Raw genomic sequence first — 23776 nt, 5'->3', positions numbered from 1 at the left:
TCTACTAATTAAAATATATGTTCCAATATTCGATATGACTATATAAATAATGATCAATAAAGTTCAGATGTTTCACAGTAAAATAATAAAATGTTGACATAAAAATTATAATAATGATTTGTCATTTCTTAGGAATACAATCATATACAATTTCATTTAGGAATATATTCTTATTAATAAATGATGAATTTATCAATGAAGAAGGAGGTAATGGGACGGAAAGAGTTTGTAAAAAGTAATACAGTTGATGCCCTCGCATTTGTGAGGGCTCCTGTGCTAGTTAGGATAGTAGGCTAAAAAATATTGTAATGGTTCCTTTGAATGAAAAAAAAGTTTCTATTTCTATGACACGCGGGCCATGGGCGGACAAGGGGCGGACGCGAGCGACCAGCATTCGGCGTCCGCGGCCACGCAAACTCGCCCCAGATTTTGGCCGGGTTTGGGTCGTCCCGGACACCGCGGCCATCCGTTTTAGGAATGGGTCCGCGGCTGGGCCGCGCTTTCGTCCGGTTCGACCCATTCGGACGCGCGGGCGCGGTTTGGGTCACCCGGTTGGAGATGCCCTTAGCATTCATTCCATTGGTACTAAGTTCCAACAAACTCAGCATAACTGAGGCATCATGCCTATTGCACGGGCTGGCGGGGAGGTGAACTACCATTTTTTCGTGAAAACGTAAAAAATATTGTGTTTTAATGCGATGACAGAAAAGAAGATTACATGTACAGCTTTAAAAAAAGACCAGCACATCACCATACAAATCAACCCAGAAACTAGGGAGAAGCTAGCTAACCCCCTTAGCTCCCATGCTTATCCACAATCTTGCTTCAGCTTTAATCATGTCGATTAGCGAGGATACTAAGGGTTGAGCGTTGTCGAAGATGGCCTTGTTTCGATGTTTGAAAATCCACCACAGCGTAAGCATGGTCAAGGACGAAGTTCCTTTGCACATCGAGAAGGGACTGGCCCACAGCGCCCACGACCACCAGTCCGCGAAGTCACCCTCGACAACTAGGGGTCTTGGCGTATATCGAATCCATGACATGACCTCGTGCAAAGTTGTCCTAGAGAAAGGGCATCCCATGAGGATATGCACCATAATCTCCACTGATTGGTCACACAAAAGATATCTCCGCGGGTGTGGGAGACCACGCCATGAGAGTCGCTCATGCGTCAAGCATCTGTCTTGACAAGCAAGCCAAACGAAGAACCTCACTCTACATAGCGCCCAAGTCTTCCATTTCAACTTCCAGTATCCCGACATGACCGCTCCTTGGAAGAGGGTGAAGAAGTGGGTCTTCGCAGCCAGCAGAACAATTTCAAATCAGGCCAAAACATTCATCAACCGTTAACAAGGAATTGATGTAATAACTAATAAGATAACTCAAAGAATTTCACATTCAGAAAACTTTCTTTTTAAGCTCAGAAGTGAGCCCCGCAATTCAAAATCAGAAATCCGAATTGTGGATTTTGCTTTCAAGTTTCAACCGAAGAATCCGTAGTAGAGAACAAAATAAGCGATATTATGAAAGGTTTACTTTGGTCGAAACAAAACTCAAGTGTGATGTTCTGGTCTGACCAAATCACCTCAACATCAGTCATCAGGAGAAAATCATGCAACTGAACCATACTACTGAAACTGAATCCTGATGCGGCGATGGCCGCCTCCCATCCCAGGCGTCGCCCACCGCCGTGCGTTCGCCGCAGCCGCAGCTACGGCTGCATCCCCCGCCGACGAACTTCTCCGGCAACACAACCGCTCCCTCGCGGCTCTCCTCCGACGCGGCCGCTTCGACGCAGCCAGGCGCCTCTTCGACGCCATCCCCGCCCGCAACGTCGTGACTTGGAACTCGTTCCTCGCGGCGCTAGCACGCGGCCGCGACGTGAGCGCCGCACGGGCCTTTTTCGCCTCTATGCCCGTCCGTGACGCCGTGTCGTGGAACACGCTCCTCGCTGCCTACTCCCGCTCGCCGCACCCCGACCACCTCGCCGACGCGCGCCGGCTGTTCGACGAAATGCCACAGCGCGACGCGGTCACCTGGAACACCCTCCTCGGTGCCTACGTGCGCCGCGGGCTCATTGGCGAGGCTGAGAAGCTATTCAATGAGATGCCGCAGAGGAACATCGCTTCTTTTAACACGATGGTCACCGGGTTCTTTGCTGCTGGCCAGGTGAACAAGGCCCTTGACATGTTTGATGCGATGCCTGTCAAGGACTCCGCCTCGCTGAGCACGATGGTGTGTGGGTTAACAAAGAACGGCCGGCTTGATGAGGCAGAGGAGCTGCTGACAAAGCGCTTGCGGGTGACGGACATGGACAAGGCTGTTGATGCTTACAATACGCTGATTTCTGCGTATGGGCAAGTTGGGAGGGTGAGCGATGCCAGGAGATTATTTGATATGATTCCCAGAGGTCAGTACCAGCACAAAATGACCAACATGAGGGTCTTTGAGAGGAATGTTGTGTCATGGAACTCAATGATGATGTGCTATACGAAAACTGGCGATGTTTGCTCAGCTAGGACACTGTTTGACGAGATGCCGGTTAAGGACCTCGTATCATGGAATACTATGATCGCTGGGTATGCCAAGGTGTCAGATATGCAGGAAGCAGAGAAGCTGTTTTGGGAAATGCCTGATCCTGATATAGTGTCATGGAATTTAATAATACGAGGATTCACAAACATAGGAGAAGTTGAGCATGCCCGTAGTTTTTCGATAAAATGCCAGAGCGTGGGACCATTTCCTGGAATACAATGATATCAGGTTATGAGCAAAATGGGGACTACGATGGTACAGTCAAACTATTTACACGGATGCTAGAAGTTGGTGGGATGCCTGATCGGCACACCCTCTCCTCAGTTCTAGCAGCATGTGCGTCGCTCCCTATGTTGCGCCTTGGAACTCAGCTCCACCAACTTATTGAGAAGTCGTTTCTGCCAGATACTGCAACTAGCAACGCCCTTATAACAATGTACTCCAGAGGCGGGGCACTAACCGAGGCGGAAGCCATCTTCAAGCAGATGCAAACGCAAAAGATTTCATGTCTTGGAATGCACTGATAGGAGGTTATGAACACCATGGTCGAGCTACAGAAGCTTTGCAACTTTTCGAAGAAATGACAAGTGCCAGGGTTATGCCAACACACATAACTTTCATTACTCTCTTGAGTGCATGCGGAAATGCTGGCCTTGTCTCTGAAGGATGGAGGGTTTTCCGCACCATGGTTCATGAGTATGGCATTGCTGCTAGGATTGAGCACTATGCAGCACTTGTCAATCTCATAGGTCGACATGGTGAGCTTGATGATGCATTGGAGGTAATCAATAGCATGCCAATTGCTCCAGAACGATCTGTGTGGGGATCTTTCCTCGGAGCCTGTACAGCGAAGAAGAATGAACAACTGGCTCACATGGCTGCAAAGGCATTGTCCAAGATTGACCCTCAGAGTTCTGCTCCATATGTTTTGATTCATAACTTGCATGCTCATGAGGGGAGGTGGGGAAGTGCGTCTGTTGTAAGAGAAGAGATGGAACGTCAAGGTGTTCACAAGCATCCTGGGTACAGCTGGATTGATCTGCATGACAAGGTGCATGTCTTCATCTCAGGGGATACCTCGCATCCCCTTATCCAGGAGATTTTTTCAGTCCTAAAAGGTTTCGACATGTCATGCCGAGATTGGAGCTAGACGGTACGGTGAAATTGTTGTAATGTTTACAAAGAAAATTAGTTTGCAGTGTAGAAACAAAGACGTCCTGTCTTCGGTTCTTCTTGACTTGTACATCGCATTTATGTTACTGTTTCTACCCTACTGAAATCAACAAGCAGCTAAACAGCTATCTGCACGCTCTATAATTTACTAATTTGAGTGTCCATAGCCATCAGTTAAGATTCTTTATCTGTTTGTTGTTTCAAATTTTGGTGAATTTACCCATGAATGCCTAGAGTATACTACATAAATGATTTATTTTTACAAAGTGTTGTGATTTGCTGGCTTTTGGTAGGTCCGAAGCTGCACAATTCAAGAAACGTGGAGCTGAGCAAAGAAACTCAAGTGAGTTCATGTTACTCCTACTTACTTTTTTTTGACGTGTACTCCTACTAATCCGGTACATATGGATTTTGCACATTCTACTTTTATGTGTTGTTCCACATTTAATCATGAAAATGTGTTGACACGTAATTCTTTCTGAAACACACACGTTCAAGACCCTGTTCAGCAGATCCCACTACAGTTGCAATCACAGATTTACACATAAGTTCATTTTCTAGTAACATCATTTGGTTTTAAGCCCCTTAAACGATCAATAATATGCGTGCATGGCTGCCTATTTAATGTAATTCCCCACCATGGAGTACTATACTCTAATCCAGTACTATTGCTCTAAGGCTGACCATAGTGGGTAGTATCATATAGTAGTATCATGTATATGATATTTTTTCTATGATACTAGATCCATAATGCATAGTATCATAGACTAGTATCATAGTTTTGCTATATTAATTGATTTGTAGAATCCCAATATAAATTTGTGTACAAGATTTATTTGATACTAACTTTTCTCGTGATGTGCGCTATGATACAGTATCTACCTATGATACTCTAATCTCCTCTCTCATCATAATTACCTGCCACATCAGCATTTTTGGTGGGGCTAGGATACATGATACTAGCTATGATACTAGCACTATGGCTAGCCTAAACCACCATGTAGAAAGAAGCACCCTTGCCTAATTAGCTCTTTGAATCTGATGAATTGTGCCTTCAACCAAAACATTCAAATCAATGCTTTGAATGTCCCCCGCAAAAAAAAATGCTTTGAATGTGTCAAGCAATGCACAAATAAGTGAGAACGTATGCTCCCAAACCCTCACTTCTTGCTTATACAGCTATACTGTCATACATGTTAAGCTTACCTTTCGATTTTGTGAGTAATTAAGGTGGATAACTGGAATAGTTGAAGGCCGAATAGAAGCAGAAACAAGTTGAATTACAGTTCGGTAAAGGTAATGCGCGTTAGCAGAAAGATGGGTGGATGGATGACGAAAGTCTGCCCAGTTAGTCCTAATCATGCATCAGAACTTATAGTTCTAAGAAATTTAAATAATAATATATCTGTAAAACAAAACATGCAGACTCTAGGCGAAAAGTTTTGATTAGCCATTATCCATACTCTTAAATGCACGAAACCCAAGGCATGTTATGCTATTTACCAAGACTAATTATTACCATGCAGCCAATCACACAATTACTCCTTTTTTTGTAACTCCCGATCCATTAGCCACTCTTTGAATTAATTCCTCGCATGATTTTCAATATGAGCCGTTTCCATGCAGCAAGTGATACCAGCATTTAAGAGCCGGCTTTGCCTTTCCTCCGCTCCATATATATTTGGCTACCCACGTTCTAGTCTTGTCTTCATCAGTTCTCATCACAGTATTTGTCTGCCCACGATCTAGTTCTAGAGAGAATGGATTGCAACGAAGAACAGAGGTACGTTTGTTCTTCTATCATACAGAGTACGTTTTTTCTTCTATCATGCAGTACAATTGTTTTTGCTAAGTTGATCTATCTTATTTACAATGGACCAGCTTGTGGCCTTATTGGCCAAGTGATTGGCTTGATAATTTCCTGCTTGAGGAAGAAGCACTCTTCTCCAATCTACCCTTCCCGAGCTTCTGTTGCGAACCATTATGCTCTACTGGCTCCGCCGTTAGGCAGAGTAGCACTCTTCAAGGTATGATTTCTGTTCTCCATTTGATTTGAGCAGCACTTTCTGAAGTTCTAGACCTCTCAGCTCATTCTCTTGTCATATGCGATGCTGCAGAGTTTGATACAAACTTTGAGGATGATGTACAGAGGTATTGGGATGATGACGGCAGAAAAGGGAGCGAGAAGGAGTTACCACTACTGTGTTACAGTGAGGAGAACGGAGCGGCATCAAACACGATGACAGCAGTCCCTGTTAGACCAGAAAAGGTGTTGACATTCGAGCTTGTGTCACAGCACTTCTACCTGCCAATCACGCAGGCAGCTCGAGAGCTGAATGTCGGGCTCACCGTCCTGAAAAAGAGGTGCAGAGAGCTTGGGATTCCCAGGTGGCCGCATCGCAAGATGAAGAGTTTGCGGGCCCTCATCAACAATGTCGAGGTTCCCTCTTTATCCATAGTGGTTTTCTTATCTCTTACTACGCTGAATCAGTCTTCACATATGTTTCAACTTCTAATCATGTCCTATGTCGGGTCACCGTTGCAGGCTTTGCAGGAGGCAGGCAAGGCGAACGACGAGGAGCAGCTGAGGGCGATGGTGGAGATGCTGGAGCAGGAGAGGAGGCTCCTGGAGCAGAAGCCATGTGTTGAGCTCAAGGATAAGACGAAGAGGCTTAGGCAGGCCTGCTTCAAGGCCAACTACAAGAAGAGGCGGGTCTTTGCTCTTGGAGCTGGGGAGGCATCGAAGTAGTGTTGATGCAGTCATGCAGAGCATCTCTGCTTATGACAGAATATATATCGTGCAAGTATTTCTTCCATGTTTTATCAATAGCAGTCTAGCGAGGTCTCCTACGTTCTTCTACTTTTCACTTTCGGCTATGTAACCCTGACCTGTGGGAGAACACAAATTATAACACGGAGTAGCAGAATTGGGCTAAACACCTGCTTCTACTGAGAATATTTGCTAGGAGTAGTAATTGTCAAGCATGTGAGGCATCATACATATTTACATTGCGCTATATATGCTTATTATTATCGTTCTACAGTCTACACTACACAATTCTACTGTTCTCAAGTTTCAAGCAGTAACCATGTCTGTCCTTTCGGCCGTGTCCCGCTGCTGCTTGCCAATGTCGACGTGCTCTGACAAGATCGCCCTGAACTCGTCGCCGGTGAGCGTCTCCTTCTCCATGAGCACGTCCACAAGCTGGTCGATGGCCGGCCGGGTCCTCCTGATATGAGCCTTGGCAACCTCGTATGCCTCGTCGACGATGGCCTTCACCGTCCTGTCAATGTCGGCGGCGAGCTTCTCGGACATGGACTTCCTGGCCAGCATCCGCAGCACGAGGTCTCCGTTCTGTGCGGCCTGGTCCGTCAGCGCCCACGGCCCGATCTCCGACATGCCGAACGTGGTCACCATCTGCCGCGCCACCTGCGTCACCTGCTGCAGGTCCCCCGCCGCGCCCGTGGTCACCTCGGGCTCGCCGAAGATCACCTCCTCGGCGGCGCGGCCGCCGAGCCCGCCGACGATCCTCGCGAAGATCTGCTGCTTGGACACCAGAGTCGGGTCATCACCTGGCAGGAACCACGTCAGGCCTCGCGCCTGCCCTCGCGGGATCAGCGTCACCTTCTGCACGGCGTCGTGCCCCGGCGTCAGCGTCCTGCAATGCAAGAATCGATTTTTTAGTCTTCAGTAAAAGACGAGAAGAAATAGCCGTGAAAATAATCGTGTTAGTGTGTGCTTACGCGCAGACAGCGTGGCCGATCTCGTGGTAGGCGACCAGCATCTTGCTCTTGCCGTCGGTCATGCTGGTGCCCTCGAGGCCGGCGACGATGCGATCGATTGAGTCGTCGATCTCCTTGACGGAAATGCGGTCCTTGCTGCGGCGGCCGGCCAAGATGGCAGCCTCGTTCATGAGGTTGGCGAGGTCGGCGCCGCTGAACCCGGGCGTGCGCATGGCGACCACGCTCAGGGACACGTCGGTGTCCAGCCTCTTGTTGGCGCTGTGCACCCTGAGGATCTCCTCGCGGCCGCGCACGTCGGGCAACCCGACGGACACCTGCCGGTCGAAGCGGCCCGCGCGGAGCAGCGCGGCGTCGAGGATCTCCGGTCGGTTCGTGGCGGCGATCACGATGACGCCGCTGTCGCCGCTGAACCCGTCCATCTCGGTGAGCAGCTGGTTGAGCGTCTGCTCCCTCTCGTCGTTGCCGCCGCCGATGCCCGTGCCGCGCTGGCGGCCGACGGCGTCGATCTCGTCGATGAACACGAGGCACGGCGCGTTGTCCTTGGCCTTGCTGAACAGGTCCCGCACCCGCGACGCGCCCACGCCGACGAACATCTCGATGAACTCCGACCCGGACAGCGAGAAGAAGGGCACGCCGGCCTCCCCCGCGATCGCCTTGGCCAGCAGCGTCTTCCCGGTCCCCGGCGGGCCGACAAGCAGCACCCCCTTGGGTATCCTCGCCCCCACCGCCGTGAACTTGTCCGGGAACTTGAGGAACTGCACGATCTCCTGGAAGTCCTGCTTCGCCTCGTCGACGCCGGCGATGTCGTCGAAGGTGACGCCCGTGTTGGGCTCCATCTGGAACTTGGCCTTGGACCGGCCGAGCCCGAAGGGCAGGCCCGGCCCGCCGCCGGGCGTGCCCGACGACGACCGCAGGAAGAGCGAGGCGAGGAAGAGGAGCGGGAAGCCGAGGTTCAGCAGGAGGCCGAGGACGTCCGCCCCGGCGTTGGGCTCAGGCGGCTGCGCCGCGAAGTCGACGCCCTTGTCACGCAGCTTGCGGACCAGCTCGGCGGGGAGCCCCGGGAGCTGCACCTTGACGCGGTGGACCTTCGCCGGCAGAGCCGGGTCGTCCACCTCGACTACGGCGGCCGTGCCGTTCTGGAAGAAGTCCACCTTCTTGACCGCGCCGGCGTCGAGGTACTCGAGGAACCGGGAGTAGGACATCCGGCTCGACGTCAGCTCCTCCGGCGCCATGACCGGCGGCGACTGAGCCCGTGAAGGATTTGCCACGGCGAGCCCAAGACCAAGGCCGAGGCCGGTGGATTGCAGCAGCCCCCGCCTGCCGATGCCGAGCCCAGCGGCATCTGGCGAAGATATGGGCGTGATCTTCCGCCTCTGCGGCGGTGCTTGCTTGGAGCCGTCCTGCGCCTTGCAGATGGGAAGGTGGCTCGTCGTCGTCGTCGTCATCAGCGACATGGCCGTCGGCGACATTCCTAGCTAGCTAGCTAAGCTAAGAGAGTAATCTATCAGGTAACTCGCGTGCACTGACTAGTGAGCAGAGCAGAGCAGTGACAGTGTGGTGTAGTTGCAGTTTTCGTTTGGTTTCTGCTCCTGGCTGTTACGACTTTTGGAGGGAAAGGACGGCGATTCCGTGTTTAAATAGAGGATTGAGGCCGATGCAGTTAGGGTTCGTTCATGTGGAGATGGGATTTCTCCGGTAGTTTCGTGACGGAGTTGAGATAGAGCTTCTCGTAGGATGGAGAATTCGGGTGCGTAATCGAGGAGTAGGGCATGCAGCCAGTTGGGTGGCTCGCGTTCGGCCAGGGCGTCGCCGGCCGGTCGCTGTCCCCTCGATCGCTCGGGGCATGGCTGGGAGTAGTAGCCAGTAAGCTCTAGGTGCGTCCGGTGGCATTGCTCGCGTCGCGCTGCCGCACGCACACTTGTGGGGCTCGTCGCGCTCTTGCTTGCACCCCGTGTGTCGCGTGATGGCATGGCGGGTTTCCTTCGCTGCGTAGATCTTAGCCCAAACCTTAAGTAGACAAATGTGAATTTTCCAGTAATTTTCAGCCTGTAGGTTGTGCGAGAAAACAGGAAGAGAGAAACGGTTTGATACCACTTCATCGCTCTGGGGCGAGTTTGATTGTTGTTCGCAGATTTTCTCTGTGTCTGGAGAACTTGGCTCCGTTGAAATAGTTGAAGATAATGCAACCTAAAACCATTACTCCTTTCGGTCCTTTTTAATTAACTCACAATTTACTGTAAAGTTGTACTAAATCCAAATCAATTAAAAGAGACCGAAGAAAGTAGATTGGTTGCTAACAAGTTGTTTTGAACATCGTACCTAGCAGAAGCACATGCCCGTGTTTGGTTGGGCTCTTTCTCCGTTTCGCATTTTTTGGCTAGGTTTTTTTTTATAATGGACGTTTTATTACTCTAAAGAGCAATTACATCCGATTTCTGCATAACTAAGATGCACATAGCCGTTTGAAAGTCTCAAGTGATGAAAAATATCCCTCGTCGTGTCCTCCAACCGTGTACAGACCTCCGTAAAGTGGTCGCGGTTCTTCACCTTGGGTAGCGCAGACCACGAACGGAGAGTAACGGTACATCTGTAGATAACCTCCAAGAGAGAACAATTCTTATCATTAAAAACTTTGTCATTTCTACACAGACATAGCGACCATATAATGGCAAGCGCCCCCACCCTAATAAACGTTCTAAATCTATAATCGATACCATGAAGCCAATTACCGAAGATATTGGCCACACTAGTTGGGGCATACTGATCAGAAGCTACTTGGATGCATGACCATATAGATCTGGCAAAGAAACATTGGAAATACAAGTGTTTAATCGTCTCGTTGTGATGATAGAAAACACACTGGATACTTCCATACCAATTGCGTTTCACAAGATTATCTTTGGTTAGGATTACCCCTCGACGCAAATACAGCCAAAAATCTTAACTATAAGCGGTATTTTCATCTTCCAAATCTACTTATTTTTATCAACTGGTATTTCCGGTTGGATAATCGCATTGTACAATGAACTTACATAGAACTTTCCATTGGATTGTAAGTGTTATCACCAGATTTTGGCTAAATCAGGAGGTGGGCCGCGATCAAGATGGGCTTGGAAGATTACACATGGAAGATCTATGAAGCGGCCTTGCTCGGTGAAGTTGGTCCAGATTGCCCATGTATCTTTAATTATAGTAGATTGTATCTAGATTAAAAGTTAGAGTTTATCTCGTGCACGGTTTAGTGCACGCCCACATTAGAAAGTCCGCTGGACTATAAATATGTATCTAGGGTTTATGGAATAAACAACAACCAACGTTCAACCACAAACAAATCTCGGCGCATCGCCAACTCCTTCGTCTCGAGGGTTTCTACCGGTAAGCACCATGCTGCCTAGATCGCATCTTGCGATCTAGGCAGCACAAGCCTGCCCACGTTGTTCATGCGTTGCTCGTATCGAAGCCTTTTTGATGGCGAGCAACGTAGTTATCTTAGACATGTTAGGGTTAGCATTGTTCTTCATATTACATGCTTTCGTAGTGCAACCCTTGCATGTCTAGCCGCCCTTACACCTATCTTAGGTGTAGGGGCGGCACCCGCTTGATCATAGTTTAGTAGATCTGATCCGTTACGATTGCTCCTTGTTCTACAAGGATTAGTTTAATATCTCGCAATAGTTAGGCCTTACAAAGGGTTGGAGGATCCAGCGGCGTGTAGGGTGGCGTTTGCTAGCCCTAGAAAGGATGTTCCGGGGATCAACCTCGTGTTGGTTTTTAGGCCCTGTCTAGGATCGGCTTACGGTCACCGTGCGCGAGCGCGAGGCCCAATCGTGAGTAGGATGATCCGATTATGCGGTGAAAACCCCAGATCGTCGTAGAACTCATCAGCTTTACCTTGATCAAGCAGGACCACCATATATTCGGACACCTCGTCCGAATCATGGGTGGATCGGCTCTTTGAGCCGATTCACGGGATAACCCGAGAGCCGATCGAGGCTCGTATTTAACGTTTACGTGTGTGCCCTGCAGGAAACTAAGCGAGGCATCATCCACACCTTCCCGACCAGGTATAGGTCGGGTGGCACGCCCTTGCAGCTTGGCATCGGCGCGTGCGACCGGGAGGCTTTGCGGGCCGTCGCTGCGAGGGACTCGGGGCCAGCCGCAGCCCTAGTTGTTCCCGGCTCTACGGTGTTGCCCGTCTCTGCCCGCCGGGGGTTTCGACGTCAACACATTTCGCACGCCCGGTGGGACACCCTTCGACATCCACCACATCGCCATCTACATCCGAGATGGCGGAAGACACTCCGGTCACGTACGAGGATCTGCCTGATGAGCTCAAGAAGAAACATGACGAGATCAAGGCAACCCTCGAAGCCGAACTCATCGGCTCCTTCCACCGAACCCGCTCCCATGGCGTCAGGTGGAAGGGTTTCACACCTGAAGGCGCACTCGATGGAGTGGATCCGTCCGCCCCGTCAGAAGAATGCACCAGGTCGCTGAAGTACGAGGATCCGCCCGAGGAGCTCAAAAGGAAACATGACGAGATCAAGGCAACCCTCGAAGCCGAACTCATCGGCTCCTCTGAGAAGGCCCGGCCGCACGATATCAAGCTCGGTAGAGACTCAAGTCCGTCGCCTGGCGTCAACATGGTGGATCTCAGCCACTCCATAGGCCAGCCAAAGTTCTCCTTTGGTGTCAACATGGCAGGGCTTGCAAGCCGCCATGGCAAAGATGAAGCAGAAAGCAGCCACTCCCGTGGCAACGATGAAGAGGAGGCCGATCCACGCGACCGGCCCCAAGATGATGACAGGCGGTACCTGACAGGGGAGGGAATAAGAAGCGTGCGGTATCAACGTCCACTCTCCGAGCACCTCCCGAACAAGTATGAGCAAGCAGCACGACCGACGTCGGCACTACGACGTAGATGATGAAAGGAATTGTCGGTTCGATGCGGAGGTCGGAGGTACCGTCAACATGATAGAAGCAACGACGGGTACAATCGTCGCTGCCGAAGGAAGGTCAAGGGGCGAGGATAACATGGATAGGCACTGGGACTGTCCGTTCTTCGGACATTGCCGGGACTCGTGAATGAGCCGATTGCCAACGATCGAGAACTGCCCGAATGCAAACAAAGGGAGAAGGATGCCGCTATCGTGTCCGTGTTCGAGCGTCTAGGGCCTCTCCCACCTCGGAACAAGCACGCCGAGTCCGCTCGGGTGGAAGATCTCGAGGAACTAGAGGACGATGATGAAGAAGATAAATATCATCGGCCCGTGTGGTGCCCCGATGGGATCGGCCGTTCCCAAAAGCGAAGGGTTCAGCGTCCGCGTGGGTTGGAAGAGGCTGAAAGATTGTACCTGCACACGCTAAGGAAGGCACGGCCCGATCTCGGCCGCCAAAATTCGGCGAACCCTGGACGAAGAAGGTCGGCCACAAAGAAAAGAGTGGCGCCCCAAGCAGAGGAAAGCCGATGATGATACATCGGCTGGCACAAACATGGTCTTCATTCTTCCAATGGAGTTTAGCGCTCCAAGATTATATGAAGCACCTGTGGCGCAACTAGACGGCGGCCCACGGCCGGTCATCTTTGAGAAGCCAAAGGAAAGAAGTTACAGGCATCTGAAGGCCCTGTACTTACGAGGCTACATCAATGGGCAGCCTGTCAACAAGATGTTGGTAGACACCGGAGCGGCGATCCAACATTATGCCATACTCCATGCTACGTCGGTTGGGACGCTCCAGCTCGGATCTGATCAAGACCAACGTAACACTGAGCGATTTCAACGGCCAAGCATCTGACGCGCAAGGTGTTCTGAATGTGGATCTGACCGTAGGAAGAAAAATTGTCCCTGCGACGTTCTTTATCGTCGACAGCAAGAGTACCTACGCTGTCCTACTAGGGAGGGATTGGATCCACGCCAATCGTTGCATTCCATCCACGATGCACCAATGCCCGATACGAGTGGGATGGAGATGAAGTAGAAGTCGTCCGTGCGGATGATTCAGTCGAGGTTTCAACAGCCGGCATGGACATTTGGGAGACATCGGGCCAAGAGCCGCTCTCAGGTATCAATTTGGACGACTGTGAGCGCATCGACGTGACAAAGAACGGGGTTAGGCTGGTTTTATCCACCGGCCTGACCGTGTAACAAAAGCAAGTGTCGATGGATAAACGTGGCGAGACCGATCCTTGTGATCGGCCCCAAAAGATTTGTGAAGGGACATCACAAAACCTTCACCGAGAAAGCAACGGGAGGCCGATTTCAGCGATCGGCCAGAATTATCCTCACCATCCATTCTGCCTGGGTTCAGCATGTTATCCAACAGAGCCGATACCATCAATTCTCTTGACAGAATCGGCTCCGGGGGGCACCCAGGTGGATAAAAACACGAGGATATGCAGTAGAAACGTCTCATACTTTGATGATGGGTATTGGAGTATGGGGGCCGATACACAAATCGGCCGAAAATTCAAAAAATTTCAAGCATAGCCGATGTGCAGACATCGACTTAAGAATCAATGGAGCAGGGAGTGGGTCTTCCCTTCAAGAACCCCTAATTCCCATTGGGGACGTTGCGCCCATCTGATCAGCAAGGCGCAAGGATTGAACTGAAGAGGCTCGGGGGGCAGTTTCCCCTGAAGGATCCTTTGCTACAAGAAGCCGATTTTGTTGATTCAGCGACAAGCCCAGGGCTCTGTCGTGGACACCTGCCTGAAGCTGGATTGCCAGCCTGGTAGATGGGCTGGTTAGATTCATAATCAGGTTTGACGATCCTTTTTGAGGTGTGTCATGATGCAGAGCCGATGCACGGTCATCGACCTTAGTACAAGTGCGCAAAGTTGCCAGGTCGCCAGTTCAGCAGTACTATCAGAGGAATGTTGGCATGCAAATCAGCCGTGATCATGGAGCTGTGGGTAATCATCCACCGTATCGACTGTCAACGGAAGAAAGGTGATCGGCTGGTGGCCCTGCAGATAGCTCTCTTGGACGTGATTGAGCCCGCCCGGAAATATCAATGATCCGGGAACCGATTTGTTGGAATCGGTAGATGCGGCACCACAGTGGGAAGCTGGTGATGGTCCATTCTTTATCCTCGCCTTGGCCGAGGCTCGGGGGGCAGCTCGCCCTCGAGGTTTAGCCGATTTTGTCAAAATCGGCTCACTCTTCATAACAGCTCGTTCGAAAGACAGTGGATTATTGCAGAAGGAAGCTGCCGGAGCTGAGCGAGCGGAATTCGGAGAGGATAATGCGGCAGAAGAATGTCTGAAATTTAAAGTTAATAAGGAGACCGGACATTATTTCAGGAGTTTTGCCGCTAGGTTTAACATGCCATCTTGAGAGATCTGCATTTACAAGTCCTAGGATTTGCGCGATTATGGCTTGGCCTTGTTTGACAAGGAGTTTGGGTCCGGGTGGATCCATCTCGAAATTTATCGTGAGGAACCGACGCGCTGCCGTCGGCTTATTGGGCATTGACCAGATTGACGATCGGCGGAATCGCACGAAGGACAATCGGCTAAATTATCCTAGGGAAATCGGCAAAATCGAATTGGGGAATTTCTTCATTGATGTGCCAGATTTCTTACACCGAAGAGCTGATTGCTCTCAAAAGGGAGTGCTAAGGGGATACATTGCCCCGTCTATCGCTACCGATCCTAGCTAGGGGTCCTATCTACGGGCTGTTACAGCCCTCGTCATCGCCTTCATCGCCGCCGTCGGAGCTGCTCCCGGCCGGCTCGTCGCCGCCGCTCCAGCCGGCCGCCGGCAGGACCTTCGTTGTCCTCATCCTCCTCGCCGTCGTCATCGCCGCCGCCGTCGAGTCACTCGGATTCCCGGCCGGGGGCAATGGCGCTTGGCCGGCGGCTCGTCGGGAGGCTCGTCGTCGTCATCCTCCTCCTCTTCCTCCTCCTTCACCTCCTCGGAGGTGGTGAAGTCTCGCCCAGGAGAAGCGATCGTCATCGCTCTCCTCCTCCGGTTCCCCGTCGGCAAGGAAGCGGAGGTCGCTCTCCCCGTCGGTCAGTGGATTTGTCATCCTCGGACCGGACGGAGGAGTCGTGGTCCTCTTTGTCCCACGCCGTTGGGGCGAGGATGTCGTACGCCGCCTGCGTACCCCACGAGGGCGTCGACTCCCGGATGGGAGAGGACACGTGGGAAAGATCCGATGAAGAAGAAGAGGAAGAGGAAGAAGGCATGGTTGCAGAGGAGGGTTTTTTGGAGTGCTAATGCGGAAGGGGTGAAGAGGAGAACTGTTCGATGCGGTTAAATAAAAGGAGATGGGGGTTTTAATTTTCGAGCAGTTGTCGAGGACATGGTGCCAAAACTGTCAAATCGTGCAGAGAAGTTGGGAAGGCAAGTCGTCATGATGAAGCATGCTGCGACAGTTCTGCTCGGCCATGACATGACCCCTCAGAGGAAAAAACAGAGTGGTTTTGAAATTATCATTACCAAAACCAGGGGGCATGTGTTATCACTAGATTTTGGCTAAATCAGGAGGTGGGCCGCGATCAAGATGGGCTTGGAAGATTACACATGGAAGATCTATGAAGCGGCCTTGCTCGGTGAAGTTGGGCCAGATTGCCCATGTATCTTTAATTATAGTAGATTGTATCTAGATTAAAAGTTAGAGTTTATCTCGTGCACGGTTTAGTGCACGCCCACATTAGAAAGTCCGCCGGACTATAAATATGTATCTAGGGTTTATGGAATAAACAACAACCAACGTTCAACCACAAACAAATCTCGGCGCATCGCCAACTCCTTCGTCTCGAGGGTTTCTACCGGTAAGCACCATGCCGCCTAGATCGCATCTTGCGATCTAGGCAAGCACAAGCCTGCCCACGTTGTTCATGCGTTGCTCGCATCGAAGCCTTTTTGATGGCGAGCAACGTAGTTATCTTAGACATGTTAGGGTTAGCATTGTTCTTCATATTACATGCTTTCGTAGTGCAACCCTTGCATGTCTAGCCGCCCTTACACCTATCTTAGGTGTAGGGGCGGCACCCCGCTTGATCATAGTTTAGTAGATCTGATCCGTTACGATTGCTCCTTGTTCTACAAGGATTAGTTTAATATCTGCAATAGTTAGGCCTTACAAAGGGTTGGAGGATCCAGCGGCGTGTAGGGTGGCGTTTGCTAGCCCTAGAAAGGATGTTCCGGGGATCAACCTCGTGTTGGTTTTTAGGCCCTGTCTAGGATCGGCTTACGGTCACCGTGCGCGAGCGCGAGGCCCAATCGTGAGTAGGATGATCCGATTATGCGGTGAAAACCCCGGATCGTCGTAGAACTCATCAGCCTTTACCTTGATCAAGCAGGACCACCATATATTCGGACACCTCGTCCGAATCATGGGTGGATCGGCTCTTTGAGCCGATTCACAGGATAACCTGAGAGCCGATCGAGGCTCGTATTTAACGTTTACGTGTGTGCCCTGCAGGAAACTAAGCGAGGCATCATCCACACCTTCCTGACCAGGTATAGGTCAGGTGGCACGCCCTTGTAGTTGGCATCGGCGCGTGCGACCAGGAGGCTTTGCGGGCCGTCGCTCTGAGGGACTGGGGCCAGCCGCAGCCCTAGTTGTTCCCGACTCTACGGTGTTGCCCGTCTCTGCCCGCCAGGGGGTTTCTGACGTCAACAGTAAGTTTCAACGAAATTCATCCTGCACTTCGGACAACTAAATGGATTCCAAACGAAGCAGTAAGGCATTCCATATAAGAAGTCTCGGGCCGATTAAATCCCGTCTAAATGTCACAGTCGGAGGTGAGGTTGCCATTACTAATGCAATGGTATCACTTTTTTGACGAACAATATTATACAACGCCGAATATTATTGAGAGAGAGGCCTATTCCCTAGCCAGGTATCCTTAATATTGAAAGTACCATATCTGAAAAAAAAAATCTTCGTTGCCATTAGGCTAGCCCAAAAATGCGAGTCTCCCGGTTTTCAAAGGATCTGGGATAGCGCTTTCTCGCCAATGTACTTTCTTCTAACCATGGTCTGCTATACGCCATCTTCGGTTAGAAGTTTGTAAATCCACTTACCTAATAAGGCCGAGTTCTAGACCTCAATGTCGTGAACCCCTAGCCCACCCATATCTCTAGGTCAGCATACGACAGACCAGTTGAACAATCGATATTTATTTTTTCTCACTATCTCCTTGCCAAAAAAAAACCTCGATCTATAATAATCGAGCTTGTGTAATACAACTTTTGTCAAAATGAAAAAGGATATCATATACAACACCATATTGGTGAGCACTGCATTAATGAGAACCAGTCTTCCTCCAAGGGATATGATTTTACCTTTCCAACTACTAAGTATTTCCTCGACTAGTTTCCGCTCAGCCATTATTAATCTCCGATAATGAATCGGGATTTCTAAATAGTTGACAGGAAACTGACCTTGCCCACAACCAAACAGTACCGTATATTCGGCAAGTGATCTTTTCATAAATTTGAACAATTTTCAATCTGAACATTTTTAATTTAGAACTTTTCTCATATTTGAACATTTTTTTAAATTTAAATATTCTAAAATTTTAAATTTGTTTGATTTAATTTTTTGTTTTTTATATTGTTCAATTTTGAATTTTGTTTGTTTTTAAACTTTTATAGATTTCAATTTTTGTACTACCGAGTTTGAAAAAACCTAAACCGTGCAACTCAACACTGCCACGCATGAAACAGAAATAGAGAAGAAGTCTAGAATAAATGGGCCTGAACCGGTGTAGGTTCCTTGGGGCGGAGCGACGCTCGGTCTTGCTTAAAACGGTGAATAGGCCCTTCCCAAGACAAATCTATCGTGAAACTGATGACCGGTTTAGCAGCTTAATAGGTGGGCTGGCCTTAAAACTTTCAGGCTTCAATCAGCCTGTTAGTGTGAGATTCCGTATAAGGGTAAGAGGATCTCCAGCCTCGTCCTCAAAGCGGTCCGCAAAGAGAATTAGAGCGACAAAAAATCATTTTCAGCCGTGTGTTCCAAAGATCCTTTCCGTTCGACGCGGTCTAATATGGTGTCCGGCGCCCCAAGCCTGTCCCCGCGACACAGGGGACGCTCCGGGTACGCCAGACACAACGAACAGTGAGGCGAGAAGTGGCGGAACCGACGCATCAGCGACACATTTAAGTTTAACCTAAATGTCGCCTACCTCGCGACGAAAGTTGGCGCGCAACGACGGTGCAGTTCCCGCAGAGGCGTAGCGAAGCGTCTTGTCGCGCCTAGCTCTGCGTGTCGGCGTTAAGGAGCGCCACCGCTCCCTCGCCTCCCTCGGGCCTATAAAAAGGGGCGCTCTCTCATCGTTCCTCACACACAAACACTAGCACCTCTCTATCCAACCCTAACCGCCATCATCTCAAGAGTCGACGCCATAGCTGGTAGAGGTAGAGGCCGAGGTCGCGACCGTGGCCGCGGCAGAGCTGCACGGTCGTCGTCGCCTGCGATGATGTCGTCTTCATCGTCGGACCTGCAGGAAGAGCAGGAAGTGTTGTTCAAGTTCATCGTCGTCCTCAAAGCGACCCACTCGACATCCAGAGACTGCCGGACAAGTTCGCCGACTTCGTCGCTGGCAACAAGCCGGCCTCGCTGCATCTGTGGGAGGCTGCGTGTGACTGCTGCTGGTGGCTGGTGGACGTGCTCTTCGATGGGCGCGGCAACATGTACCTCCACACCGGCTGAGAGAAGTTCGCGCGCTACCACAACCTCAAAGCCGGCTACGTGCTCACATTCTCCTACCTAGGCGAGGGGCATATGAGCGTCAAGGTGTTCGACGACGCACGCTGCCGCTGGCACTACCACAACGACAGCGATGAGGAGGACGATTGAGTGTTGTTTCTTTGTAGCGAAAATAGGCACGGATGTTTTTGGATGTTCTTCCTCGAAAGGACCAACATGGCTATCATCACCAGCTGGATTTTCCAGTTTGGGTGACCAGGAGTGCCTAAGAGTGTTCTTTTTTGGCAGCGAACACACGAAATATACGATGCCAACACTAGTTAGGTTTCCTTATTTTCCAATGTTTTAATTTGTGTCAACCATGGTTCAAACTATGTATTAGTTTGTCGAAACCATGTTCCAAACTATGTCTTAGTTTGTGTAAACCATGTTCCGAATTATGTATTAGTTTGTGGAATGTTTTTTCTCTCTATTGAGATAAAAATGCAAAAAAATAGTATTTTAATGTTAAAAAAAGTTTGGGGGCTGCGTTTAGGGTACGCAGCTAGGGAGCGACGTCCCCCAAACGCGGCACAAACAAAACACGTCAGCCAAATGCTCGATCCGACGCCGTTTGGGGGACGTTGCTGGAGATGCTCTAAAGAGACCGAGAGTGAATTTTCAGAACCTGGCGGCATTTGATCCGGCCTCAACTCGCTCTTTAATTGGTCCAAAACAAGAGGATACGTTCATACGTGATACACCCCTCCCTCCCGCACCCCTCCCAAACCCTAACCGCCTCCCGGCGCCGCCGGGCAAAGACCGCGGGGCGTGGCGGTGGCCTTTCCTCGTTGTCGCACTAGGGACACTGGCCGTGATCCCTCCTTGACGCTGTGGCCGGTCGGACGTGGATGGCTGGGCGGCGGCGGCCAGACCTTGATCTGCGTTGCGGCCCCCCGCCTCCCACCGGCTCCTCACCACGGCACGCCGGTGGTGGCTGGTGGCTGCGGCTAGGTCCTCCCGCTGATGTGTGGAGGTGATCTTGGGCTTCTCCCGCGGCACGAGTTCGCCCGGGGCAGCAGCCTTGGGTTCGACGGTGGAGGCGTCCCTCTTCTTTGCCGAAGATGGTCGGCCTGCGGATGATGGTGGCAGGTCTTTCGATCGGTCACCGCATCCCGACGGCGAGGTGGAGAGGCGTGGAAGCCGGTGACGGCTGATGTCGCCGGTGGAGGGCTAGCATTCGGCTGCGGCGGTTCCCAGGGCGTGTGCGGTGTCTCAGGACAACGCGATCCGCGCTTGGTGTCTCCGGCGGCAACTATGGCCAACCTAGGATGGTTGCCGGCGTGCGTGCCCGACCTAAATAAAGGCGGCGGTCCTAGGGTTTCTCTTGGACGAAGATGAAGACTTACCTAAGGTTTGCTCTTCTCGATATGGCAGGAGTGTTGAGTTCCGGAGGCGCCGCTGGCGAATGTAACAGTGCTTTCTTTGCCTGGAGTTTGTTGGATCGGTGGTATTCGGTCGTGCGCATCCATGCTTTTATTCCGGCCGATTGGTTCTGGAGGGAGCGGCACAAAGCTCTGGTCTGTGTTGGCATCAAGAGACATTTTGGTCCATGATGCAGTTAGATGAAGGGAATAACATGAAGGTCGGGGCGCAGTAATAGCTAAGGGAGGTTCAAGTCTCCGCGTTGTTGAGGGACTTGCTTGGTCTCCCGGGCTTCGCAACAGTTGTATGGAAGTGGGGGCGGCAGCACATGTGAAGTTCAGAGTCCTACCTTTCAGGGTGAAAACCAGGTCTGGCCTTAACTGGTTGTGTCTAGCAATGACCTTGTTGGAGGTATTATTTTGAGAGCGGGGACTATGTTCAGAATGAAAACCTAAGATCTTTGGCCGGACGACGATGGCGCTGGTGCAGCGTTTCCTTTTTGGAGGCGTCGTTTTTGGAGATTATGTATTTCAGGTGTTGTCTTGGTGGTGGTTGTATTGCTGTTGCTAAGCCTAGGATGCTATAGCGTGATTTTTTTTTCTTAGTTTTATTTTCTTTTTTTAGCTGTGTGCATCCGTACTGTCATTACGGTGTTACGTTGTTGCAGAGGCTGAGTGTAATTGATATCTTTTAATATTAATATATTCTCTTTATCGAAAAAAATTTGGTCCAAAATCTGCTAGCGGGTCCACGGATAGGAAGTCGTTTTCCGTATGCTGGTAACAAATTGACATGTGTAGGTAAATATAAGAATAACCGCTCTGGACGCTGCAATGCCTGCAACTCGTGGAGGCAGTTCTCCATTGACTGGCGTTGGCGCTCGGGCAGTGCTCCATGAGGCAGCCCGACGAGTGGCGAGATGCACGGAAGCACCAGGTCGTCGTCATGGCCCCCGTTGCGCATCTGTGTATTGTATCTGTATCACGTTGTATCAGAAAAATGATCAGCTGTTGTGTGGGCCCACCAAACACCTGGACCAATGGTAGCCTGACTTCCACCAGGAGCATATGCCGGCCGGTTGAACTTGAACGATGCATTTTCCTAAAGAGATCCCCCTAAAAAAAAGTGAAGAGATGCAATCACAATCGGTAGCATACTATCATGATAACGCACATGGTTGTTGACTCAGGTGTGCCGATGCAACAGTACCATGGTACAATTGCAATTTTCTTCGATTTTCCTTCTCCCTTTTGAACTTGCGGAGAGATAGTATCATGTTCGTTTCCTTATATACTCGTGGTTCACTTCTTTTTCAGACTCGATCGGTAGCACGCATTATACACTGTATAAAAGTTAAACAAGTTACCGTATCCAGATTAGTTTAGCTACTGTAGATAGGCTATTTATCCTCTCCGTTCTCTTATCTGTGCACGACACGTTGCTTTCAGATTTCACGTACATTAAATCAATCGATCATTTCGTTTTAGTTTTCATTTTTTCTGGCGTGTGAGGATTACCGGTTACCGGTTACTCCCTGCCTTCCCTTTCTGAATTGTTGTAATCGTCGCCGGTTATTGCGGTGGAAGTTTACAGCGGTGTTTGCCAGGCACGTTTCATGTCCACTTGATTGACACGTTTGCTCTCCTCTGTCTCCTCTCCCTTGCCAATCGAAGAATTGCGTCAAACCCCTCCACTATTTGTTCAAAAAAAAAAAACCCTCCACTATCCTCTCCTCAATTTTGGTCTCCCTCAGCGTGCCTCTTCCTTCCTCCTCTGCCTCCAATTTCGATCCACCATATGCTCCAATCCCCCATGGTGAAGGTGCGCCGCCGCGAGTTCCCCTGACCGAGCTCCTACATAGCGGTGGTTGTTCCGCGGTTTCCACGTTGAAACTCCTCATCTACCAGCGGCCCTCCACCTTGCTGGTTGGTCCGCCGTGTGGGTGCTCAACCTCGGCCTCGACGGTGGTCCTCCTGTGGGTGCTCCAGATCCTGCAGCGCTGGCGCCTGCTTCTAATCTTGGAGCGCGTCATCCCAACCAGACCCTTCCCGCTCCACCGTTGCCGCCGTTAGCGCGCCGCCGGAGCATCGAGGCGATGCAGTGGCGCCTCCCCACCATTCACGGCGGCCGGCCAGAGCTGTGGTCGTTTACGAGGCGGCCCAAGCGCCGGATCGAGCCACCGGTCGCGGGGATTTTTGCTGATGGCCTCATCGAGGTACAAGAGGTCGGGGTGTGTGGCTCCACCCGTCCACCGGTTGTGCAGGAAGGCAGAGGAAGGGGACTGGAGACGACCAGTGGAGGAGGATGTAGGGGGCTGCTGTGCAGGCTACGGAGGCGAGGGGCCACATCGGAATTGCGAGAGGAAGAGGAGATTAGGGGGTGGCGCCCCAGCTCGCCGTGCCAGCGCCACGACTGCTGATTTTGCTAGGAACTGGCCACTTCCGGTGCCAGCCGTTAAGCACAGGCGCGCAGGCCCTCCCCATCCTTGCGTCAGTGTTCTGCCATCCTCGCAATGGAGGAGGTTGACGACTCTCTCTCTATTTGCAAATTGGTTTTATTCCATACTGTTTATTGATTGATATTTGTAGGCTAATTGATGCAATGGCAAATATGTATGCATCTGGTTGTCGGCAGGTTGCGTCTCCCTCTATTTTGGAAGACATCTTCGTGTTGTTTCCTCTTCTTGCCTGGGTAGTAGACCTGTGCGCGGCCGAGCCGAAGGCTGCCTCTAACGATGTGGTCACTGCCTCCTCTGCTACTCGTGGATCAACTGATGAGTCTTTTTTGGGTTAGATTAGGACTGAGAGATTGACTGACGGCTGTTCATCTTTTGTGCATACATATATGTAGTACCATATGTACAGTAAAGGGCAGCAAATTGGCAGAAAATTATTACAATGTGTCACCTGATTCTTCCATGTAGTGTCGATGCAAACATCTCTTCTACCTATTTTCCATTCTCAAGAGGCTTGTGAGAGCCAAAAATATACTGAATTTTCAGATGTTATCCTGACTTATTGAAAGGAGATGACAAATACCTCGTTTACTATCTTTTTTTACTTCCCATTCTCTCAATTGTGCTTCTTTTTTACATGTTATATGGTAATGTGCTCCTATTTTTTTGTCTGGTGCAAGATGTCAGGATAGTGAAGGTACCGACAGATATTACTCCATCAAAGGCGAATCAATACCCAAGAAGAAATATTCACATGGTTGATGTGAGGTAAAATTTATGATCTGTGCACCATAAGAT

The 23776-nt window shown here is 50.5% G+C and overlaps 2 protein-coding genes across 3 annotated transcripts; one reads left to right on the top strand and one right to left on the bottom strand.

Moving 5' to 3' along the window:
- The first annotated feature begins 3055 nt into the window (after positions 1–3055).
- LOC124673886 (protein RKD3-like) lies at positions 3056–6597 on the top strand. Of its 2 annotated transcripts, none has more exons than XM_047209945.1 (6): positions 3056–3688; positions 4002–4051; positions 5458–5491; positions 5590–5735; positions 5826–6148; positions 6254–6597. In XM_047209945.1, exons 3-6 carry the CDS (start codon positions 5469–5471, stop codon positions 6455–6457), a joined length of 696 nt encoding a protein of 231 aa, XP_047065901.1. In that variant the 5' UTR covers positions 3056–3688; positions 4002–4051; positions 5458–5468; the 3' UTR covers positions 6458–6597. The 2 variants fall into 2 exon arrangements, with proteins under 2 accessions (XP_047065901.1, XP_047065893.1); XM_047209937.1 differs by having other exon boundaries at positions 5424–5491.
- Positions 6598–6701: 104 nt separating this feature from the next.
- On the bottom strand, positions 6702–8921 carry LOC124673878 (ATP-dependent zinc metalloprotease FTSH 6, chloroplastic-like). The gene is made up of 2 exons (XM_047209926.1): positions 7453–8921; positions 6702–7367 (listed from the first exon to the last, which is right to left on the bottom strand). Exons 1-2 carry the CDS (start codon positions 8919–8921, stop codon positions 6785–6787), a joined length of 2052 nt encoding a protein of 683 aa, XP_047065882.1. The 3' UTR covers positions 6702–6784.
- Between the last annotated feature and the right edge of the window lie 14855 nt (positions 8922–23776).

The sequence above is a fragment of the Lolium rigidum genome, chromosome 1, assembly GCF_022539505.1.
Source record: "Lolium rigidum isolate FL_2022 chromosome 1, APGP_CSIRO_Lrig_0.1, whole genome shotgun sequence".
Taxonomy (NCBI): Eukaryota; Viridiplantae; Streptophyta; class Magnoliopsida; order Poales; family Poaceae; genus Lolium; species Lolium rigidum.
Note: the sequence above shows the minus strand (reverse complement) of the source record. Positions and strands in the feature narration are given on the sequence as shown.